General features: G+C 45.5%; 1 protein-coding gene across 1 annotated transcript in view; it reads right to left on the bottom strand.

Annotated features, from left to right (window-relative positions):
* Window positions 1-457: 457 nt before the first annotated feature.
* Window positions 458-9,468, bottom strand: part of Ccdc60 (coiled-coil domain containing 60) — a 112,531-nt gene continuing 103,520 nt past the window's right edge. Inside the window, exons 12-14 of the mRNA XM_023720933.1 lie at window positions 7,455-7,586; window positions 2,744-2,933; window positions 458-751 (exon numbers count right to left, since the gene is read on the bottom strand). Coding sequence (XP_023576701.1) covers window positions 656-751; window positions 2,744-2,933; window positions 7,455-7,586 — 418 coding nt within the window. The 3' untranslated portion in view covers window positions 458-655. The remainder of the gene's footprint in view (window positions 752-2,743; window positions 2,934-7,454; window positions 7,587-9,468) is intronic.

The following is a 9,468-nucleotide window of genomic DNA, read 5'->3' as shown; positions in this document are numbered from 1 at the left end:
CCATCCCATCCCATCCCATCCAATCCATCCGTCCCATCCCATCCATCCATCTCATCTATCCATCCATCTCATCTATCCATCCATCCATCCATCCATCCATCCATCCATCCATCCATCAATGACAGATTTTATAATGCTGACCAATATATGCTAGTTCTAACTGTGTGAAATGGGGATATCATCGGTACCCACTTAACCAAGTTACCGTGAGATATAAATAGTCATATATAGGCAAAGTACCCAGGCTGGGTCAATTGCATAATAAAAGCTCAATAAGTGGTAAATATTGTTATTATTAGAATCTGAATACTCTAGCTCCAAACCTTTCCCAGCCACACATTAAACATGGACCTCAACTTTATTATCCAGAATGCATGAAAAAAGAATGAGTGAAGGAATCTGGAGAAGTAGGTAGTGTCAGGCGGGAGCAATGAACAGAGACTGGGAGGTTGAGGCAGGTCCATGGGGGCAGCAGAGAGCCACTCCAGAGACTCTCTAGAATGTTTTTGGGAATCAGTCTCCAGTTGATCTTACTGTATCATAACAAGCATCAAGAAGAGCAGGCAGGAAGCAAGAACACAGGTGGGACACAGGAACGTGCTGTTGGCTTGCCCTCCTCTGCTGGGACAGCTGGTTGACCCAGGCCCAGACTACATCAGGGTACTTGTGATCGGATGGTCATACTGATCCGGCCTTGCAACCAGGTGATGTAATCCTCACGAGGCATGTGAATGATGTGTTCTCGCACGAACTGTGAGTTAAACACAGTGGAAGTCTCAGAATTTAGTTTAAGAGATAGCTTCTGTCCTCGTCACCCACTTTCCTTCAAGATCCTAGAAGATTTGTGTCTGAGACTCAGGGGCCCCTGATGATTCAGCATCAGCTGTTGTCAGGCTGAGCTGGTCTGGGAGAAGGGACCAGTTTCTTGGGCATTTTAAGCCTCTCTTTATTGCTATCTGAGAAGGGTAGGACAATTCAGCTGAATACATTCCTTTTCTTTTCTACTCCCTAATCTCTTTTTAAAAAGCCATTTGTTCATAGAGCTCTTCGAGAATTGATGACAGCTCTGAGCTTGCTTTCCAAGAAAGAGTTTAAGACATGTAAAACATATTGTTTCCTATAGATTTTAGATTCAGAGACCCCCATGTCCACCTTATCAGGATTTCTATAATGTTCCCCTTGGAGAGGAGAGTGCTAAGTTTTATTCATTACTCAGGGCTGAGAATGTACCTCAAAGAATGAGGAAGCTTCCGTGTCCTCTTCCTCTTACCCGCCCCCCAAGGACCACCTCCTTTCTGCACCCTTGGAAGTGGCAAGTAGAAGTCAAAATCCACAACTGGTCAGTGCAAGATGGGAGGTACCCTTGAGTTGGTGTTGGCTGAGCCCACCAGAGTCTCTCTTCAAAGAGGGTGACAGGATATGGAACATCTATTCTGGACCTCTCAATTTGTCACAGGGTCATCCTGTCCCCATTTGTTACTTTGTTCTGACACACACAATCCAAAGTCACCCTGTGGAAGGGCCAATCTGGTATGCAATGGCCAAGATCCCCAAAGTCAGTCCAGTGGGAGAAATTCACCATTTGAGTCACTTCTTTCTTTGTAGACTTTGAAGACCTGATTAAAGGTACATGGGGCATCTGATAAAGTTAATCAAGTGCAGGAGCACCTGTTAATCCATGCTGTAGAGCCCTTACTGCTGATGGCTTTGATGCCCTAAGGGAGTCAAGCTCCAGAAACTTCCAGTAGTGATGGCAATGACTCCTGAAAGCCATTCAATGGCTCCTCAGCACCCTGGGGACAGAGACCTACATCTTTACCCTGGTTTTCATAGACCTGCACAGAATGACCCCTCTAGTGCTCTTGGCACCAGGCACCCCCTTGCTAGCTCCCTGCCACACTCATTGACTGCCTTATGAGTTCCCTCAGCAAGTGAAATCCTGTCCTACTTTAGGGCTTTTGCTCTGCTTCCTGACCTGTTCTCTCCTCTTCTCTATATGATTAACTTCTCATCATTCTGGTCTGGGTTTGAAAAACAATCACCTTCTAGTGGGAAATGGTTGTGTATGTGGGGGACTGATGCAGGAGGACCAGAATTTCAAGTCCTATCTGGGCAATTTGACAACTTAGAGACACCCTGTCTTTAAATAAAGAATCAAAGAGCCTGGAGGTTAGCTCAGTGCAAAGGTCCTGGGTTCAATCCCCAGAACTGCAAAAACAAAACAAAAAATTAAAATAACAAACAACAAAAAGCACTTCCTCTGTTGCCCTAGCAACTTGGTCTCTTGTTAATTTACTTCATACCAGAGCATTTCAAATTTTATTGTTCATGCAACACACCTAGGATCCCATCAAAATGCCAATCCTGAACTGGCAGATACAGTCTGGAGCCTGAGATTGTGCCTTTCTCACATCACTTGAGTGAGGTCCCTGCTGCTGGCCCAAGGACTGTACTTTCAGAACCAGATTTGGAGAGCTCCTGATGTTTATCTATTTCTTTATGTTTTTCCAAAGCTTCTCAGGTTCAAAGGGCACCATTTACATAGAATCTAACATTCTGTGGAGTTGGAGGTGAACTACCAAGGTCATGTGTCATTCTTCTATTAAATTTGAGCATCATGGGATGTGGGGTCTCTATATCTTTTGTGTGTGATGCTCCCATTTTTCTAAACAATGCCTGGATGTAAGGAAGTGATTGAACAAGAGCACTCGAGGCATTGTGAGAGGGAGGGGCTGACGGTTACCTCAACAGCCACAGCGATATCTGGCGAGCACAGTTCCCAGACCCTCAGATCCTGCAGCACCTTCAGGAGAACATGGGGCCGGACCCTCAGGTCAAGGTTCTCCCCAAACTTCTGGAGTTTGACCAGGATCTTTTTGGCAGGGCGGTAGTTCTTCAGATCCTCAGGGAGTTTGGACAACAGATCAAAATACCTTCGATGGAAGTGCAGAGGGCCAGTTAGAGAGGTACTAGGAGGGGAAGTTGGGCCCCCCAGATCCTCCTTCTCTATCTTCTCTTTTCTACTAGCTGTGGGATAGTCCAGGGCAGCCTGATCCTCTGTCTGGGGCCTTACCTCCATTGTAACTTGCTAACAGTCCCACAGATCAGGCAAGTCTTTATTGTTTAGGGGTTGGAAAAGCTAAAGCAAGACAAATGAACCAAGTGAATGCTTTCAAGGGATGAATTTACAGGTTTTAGATCAATGGGAAAAGGTAGAGAAAAGGAGAGAAAAATCTCTCTCTCTCTCTCTCTCTCTGTCTGTCTGTCTGTCTGTCTGTCTCATTTATGTATTTGGTACAGGATCTTGTTATGCAGCTTGGACTCACAGTAATCCTCTTGTTTTCAGCTCCCCAGTGCTGGGATTACGGGCAAGCACCACCATGCCTAGACTTCATAGCCTTCATGGCACCCCCTGGGGGCAGGGCCAGCATGACATGCAGGATCAGGGCTTGAACCCTTGAAGCTTCTCTTCTGAGGGTTCCTCCAGCCAGGTTAGTCATGGAAATGCTCAGGGAGGCCTTCCAGGGTGCCAGTGAGGGTCACATACTTCCAAGATGCAAGTGAGGGGGGGGGAAGGGGTGTATGTGTGTGTGCGTGTGTGCGTGTGTATGTTCCATCTCTCTGATAATGAATAAGTTTGGTCCATGGCTTGTGTATTTCAGTGCTGAGAAACATGAGTATTATGGTATATATACACATTTTTTTTCTATATTTAGGACAAGGTCTACAGAGTCTAGAGGGTCTCACTATGGAGATCAGACTCCTAGTGATTCTCCTGTTTTCAGCCGCCCAAGTGCTGGGATTACAGGTGCGTACCACCATGCTCAGTCTCAATCACCATCTCAGTGTGCCCTTCGGGTGGGGCCGGCACTGCACGCCGGGGATCAAACCCTGGCCACTATGCTCTTCCTAAGCAGGTGCTCTAGTCTGCTGAGCTATCAGGCCAGCCCTTATGGTGTATATATTCATGTCTCTTAGAATAGAATGGAATCCCCATGAGGACAGGAATTTAGCCTGAGTTGTTCAGCATCAAGTGCCAGAACTGTGCCTAATTTGTAGTAGATGCTCAGTGGTTATAATTTGAAAGGATGAATGAGGAGCTACAGCTCAGCATCATTGCTGCTAGGCTGTGGCTCATTTGATTTAATTTTAATGTTACTATGGAGGGCAATTGCACCCCCCATAATGATGCCAGAAATTCCAGCACAAGAAATGTGGGCTGACTCCAACTGTGGGTGGATCGGCATTAATTTCCCACTGTGACACCTCTGTGTGAACTACTTTATAACTCTCACCCTCCCTTCTTTACTTCCCTCAACAAGAAGAGAAAGCATGTAGGAAGCCTGAGGCAGGAGGGTTGCAGGTTTGAGCCCAGCCCTGGCAATTTGGTGACTTAGTAAGGCCCTGGCTTATAATTAAGAAAGGGCTGGGGATGTGGCTTATTGTAATAATGGCCTGAGTTAGATCCCCTGCATGGTGAAAAGGAAGAGGAGAGAGGATTTGAGAAAGGCTCACTGCTCTCTGGGGTGTCCCTCCTGGGAGCCTCACATAAGCCAGCTTGTGAGAAAGTGCTGCCCTAGGAGTGTAAAGTCAGTGAAGGCCCTACAACTGCACTAATCCCCAGGGAGCTGGCTGTTGCTAGCGTCAGGGGAGGGAATCTGGGTGCACCTTTGCATTTTCTTCTCTTGTCCTTGGATGCTTTGGTCACCCTGCTGGCATGAGGTCTGTGATGTTGCAGCTCACCAGACTCCAGCTCTCTATTGCCAGTGAGCACAGTGACTAGGGCAGGACAGGGCCTGATCATCCTGAGCTCCCCACTTCCTAGTGGGGTGACCTTGGACACGTGAATTGACTTCCCCATGTTTCAGTTTCCTTATCTGTGAATTGTGGTTAACATGGGCCTTCTAGGGTTGAAGGGGAGGAATAAAATGGCTCATTCAATTTATTTAGGGTAGCTGGGCATGGTGGTGCACACCTGTAATCCTAGTGCTCAGGAGGTTGAGGCAGGAGGATCACTATGAGTTTGAAGCCAGCCTGGGCTACAAAGTGAGTTCAGAGCCAATCTGAACTATATCACAAGACCCTGTCTCAAAAACCAAACCAAACCAAAAATAAATTTATTTAGGGTAGTAGGGGTCAGCCAAATAGCTCAGCAGACTGAAGCACCTGCAAGCAGGCACAGGGGCCAGGGGATTCAATCCCCAGGCCTGCCTTACCAGCCCTGCCCCAAGGGCACACTGAGACAGTAATTGAGACTGGGTGAGGTGGCACATGCCTGTAATTCCGGCTCTTGGGAGGCTGAAAACAGGAGGATCACTAGGCATCTGATCTATGTAGTGTAACCCTGTAGACCCTGTAAACCCTGTCCTAAATTCATTAAAAAACAAACAAACAAAAACAAATGTATTTAGGGTAGTAGTGCCTACCATCCAGTAGTCTCTCAATTTATGATTTTTTTTGGGGGGGGGTTGGTGTGAATTTTCTTTTCTTTTTCTGTGTAGTGTTCAGGATCAAACTGAAGGCTTTGCACTTACTCAACAAGCTCTCTATCACTGAGCTTCACCTCTACCCCAGTGTATATTTTATTTCTTAAAGGTTTTATTTTACTTTTAATTGATAGGACATAACTGTGCATATTTAAGGGGTGAAGTGTGGCACTTCAGTGCACACACATGACATGTGCCTATCCAACCAGGATTTTTTTTTTTTTTTTTGTATTTTAGGGAAGGGTCTACAGGGTGTTCAGGGTCTCACTACTAGATTGGACTCCGCCTGTTTACAACCTCCCAAAAGCAGGGATTACAGGTGTGTACCACCATGCCCAGTCTCAATTGCCATCTCAGTGTGCCCCAGGGGCAGGGCCAGCATGGCAGGCCTGGGGATCAAACCCCCCCTCCCCCGCCCCTGTGCCGGCTTGCAGGCACTTTAATCTGCTGAGCTGTTTGGCTGGCCCAGAAACCAGGATATTTAGCATATCCATCAAACATTTCTTTGTAGTGAACAGTCAGAATCTTCTCATTACTTTGAAATATCCAGCATAGGAGTGTTAACTATGGTCACTCTGCTGCACAGGGTGACACCAAAAAGGATACTGTTTTTTCCTGTGACTCAGTGGTGTCCCAAATTTTTTGATCAAGGAGATTATGGGGCTACAGAGGAAAGTGATCAACAAAGCAGAATGTGCTTAAGGAGAGTCACATGGAGAGAAAACATTCTCAGGCTTTCTCAGAGAGCAAATTGGTCAAGCAATGGCCAGGATTCAACCACATGGCTGACAATAACAAAAGATCTACAAACTGCTGTACAGGGTTTCAGGGTAAGCTTGGGGGGATTTGACTGACCTTGTCAAATACAAAAGTTACATTTTTTGCTTTATGTTGGTCTTAACCATCCAGCAGAAAAGTATAAAATCGAGGTATAAAAAGTAAAGGCAGGGCTGGGGAGATGGCTCAGTAGAATAAGCACTTGCCTGGCAAGCACAAGGGTGGGAGTTCAATCCCCGATTCCCCCCCCCCCAAAAAAAAAGAAAACAAAAGTAAAGCCATATTAATATGCTGAGCTGTAAAAGGCTTAAGTCAACAACTTCTGATTCTGCCCATCTTGTGGATAACCCACTACTATTATACCCACTACTATCATAGACTACTGGACTATATTGTATTACTTACGCACCTATAATATATGAAGGGCAATAGAATATACATCTCTGACATAAGTAAACAAAAAAGGGGATATAAATGGTCAATTTTGTAATGGGAAAAATATATATCTGTATATACAAAACAGCATAAATATATAGTTACTTTCTCTTAGTTCAATGAGAAGAAAGTTTTGAACTAGTAATGTTCAGCTGAGATATCATGTCTACGTTTTTGTACTAGGAACAACTACAAAGACAATAATAGGCAATGTATTAATTATTGTAACTGTACTACTAACTTGTTTTGAAACTATCTCATTGCTACTTCTTTCTCCATAAAATTATTAAAATATGTAACACAAAAAAAGGACACTCTTTTTTATTTGTCTTCACCCTTCGGTGTTTCTTGGGTATGTCTGCTTGGGGGTGTATTCTTGAGGAATTAAATTGCTAGGGAAATGTAGAGACCACCTTCTAGAACTTAGAACCTGCAGGAAGTTGCAGGTTGGGGTGCTCTGTCTGCTTTTCCCCTGGGGCCAGCAAGTTAGTTCTCCTTATTCATATATCAGAATTAAGCATAAGGAAAATATGGAGAACATAACAAGTTAGGGTATCTGTGGCTCATAAATGGATGAATTCTTGTCTGAATGTGCTCTGGATTTAGACTGTTTGGTGCCCCCTCTTGAGGGCCGTGGATAGTTGGAGGGTGATGCTTTTCTACGCCTCAAAGGACAATGCAATAAACTGTGACCTAGTAATAGTAACTCCCCACACACTCTCAGGGACCACCCTTACTGGTTCTCAGGACCTTTACCAGTGGTCAGCGATTTCTTCTGCGTCTCCTTTCATGACAGAAATTTGTTGTCTCATCTTTGCTATGTCCTTTTGGAAATCTGAGACAAGGCCAAAAGAGCGGAACTTCTGGAGACTTCTCTCTTCTTGGCGCCTACAAAGTTGGGCGAGAAAGAGGAAGAGGAATCAGATTCCCTCCTTTCACCCTCCTGGCTGCCACTGGAGATGTGACTTACACACCTTTCGCTTAGTGAGGTCCTTCTTAACCCTCCCAGCTACTCTTCAACTTATGATCTTGCTTTCACTGAGCGGGGATGTAACTCTATGGATCTGAAACATTTTTCCTGTTAAATGAGCCTATTTTTATCTGTTCCCCTTCCCTTCCTACTTCTGATTGTGTAGACACAGTTTTCTCACCTGTAAAATGGGAGATAATAGTTCTTACATCTCAGAGGTAAAGACTGGTTATGTTATGGGTGCAGAATACGGAGCTTACTGCCGGGGCAGAGTAGGCAATTAACTCATGTTGGTTCTCTTCTTCCTCACCCCCTTATCATTTTGTGCATACATTCTCCTGGTAGAGAGGAGAATTTACAGGACAAATATAACCATGCCATCTCCCCTTCACACTGTTTAGAGGTTTTCCATTTTGTTCATAATACATAACTTTGAATGATGTGTCCTCCAAGGCATCAGGGCACTCAGTTCCTCCCACATTTTTCAATTCTGTCACTGTGCCTACAATTTTATGCCTTAGCTCACGACCAGTGTCTCTGAGATAAAGCTCAACCTCCACTACTGGGCTACTTAGTAAAGCTTTCTCTGACCTGGCCCCAGTCTCACTCTCTGGACACCTTGTACGCTGCCTCCTACAAGTTCCCTGCCTCACTGTGCCCTTTCTGTTCTCGGGGACTTTGCTGTGCCTTTTTCTTGGAACTCCTCACTGTAAATTATCTAGTGTGACTCTCTGGGTTTGAATTCTACTTTTACTGCCTAGCCCATTGGGGCATCTTTGATTAGATCTCTGAACCCACTTTTATCCTCTACAAAATGGGTCTAGTGCTAGCACCTACTCCCTCATCTGTGAGGAGCCCAGGATACATAAACACAAAGCCTTCACTCTATCAGCAAGTGGTACCTGATTCCGCGGAGTACGTGGACTAATACAGTGTTCCCGAAATACCTTCAAGTTTTCATTGATCTGAAAATGTGCTTTCTTCCAGGAAGACTTCTCACGGCTGTCTCAGCTCGGGAAGGGTGTCCCTTTGCTGTGTGCACTCAGTGCTGTGTGTGTTACCCTGCTGGCCCTCTACCCTTGTGTAGAGACTGCCTGTTTGATTCCCTCCCACCCCTGACAGGAAGCTCCCAGAAGGAAGGATAGGACTGTGTCCTCTGCTGCTCTTGTCTCCAGGAAGCCGGTTGATCACCAGTGTAAGTACTAGAGTACAAAGCGTTGCCTTTCAGCCCTCACGGAGTCATCTAGGGCAGGGGCACACTGCAGTCAAGGCTCGGTCAGGGAAGAGGGGCAGCTACTGGAACTTCCAAAAATAAAAAGGGCCCAGTGGCTTGGTGGTGCTCCTGAAACCATGCCCCAATTGTCACATGAATGGCTGTGCATGATGCAACCTTGCCTGCTAGTTCTCACTCCTTCCCTGTGTCCCTGTCAGCCTCAATACTTCACAATGCACTTTTCTGGCCATCTAGAATGTCACCTCACTTTCTCATCACACCAAAAGTGCCTTCTCATCCTTTTTAAAATTTTTTTAAAGGAGGAAAGGTTTATTGTAGCTCATGGTTTGTGGAGGTTTCAGTCCATAGTCAGCTGGTTCCAAGGCAGGGAGCCACAACAGAGGGGCGTTGCAGAGAAGCAGTGAGCAAGCAAGTAGCAAGCACCCAGCAATGACCCCCTTTCTGTCCCTTACATTCCTTCAGGCAGGCAGCATTCACACCCAGAGTGAGCCATCCTTAATCCTACCCAGAACTATGCTGGACAAATCCATGTGCTAATTTAGAAACCACATTCTCTTTTTTTTTTT

Source organism: Octodon degus, unplaced genomic scaffold (assembly GCF_000260255.1).
Source record: "Octodon degus isolate 3935 unplaced genomic scaffold, OctDeg1.0 scaffold00079, whole genome shotgun sequence".
Taxonomy (NCBI): Eukaryota; Metazoa; Chordata; class Mammalia; order Rodentia; family Octodontidae; genus Octodon; species Octodon degus.
The sequence above is the reverse complement of the archived record's forward strand: the minus strand, read 5'-3'. Positions and strand labels throughout refer to the sequence as shown.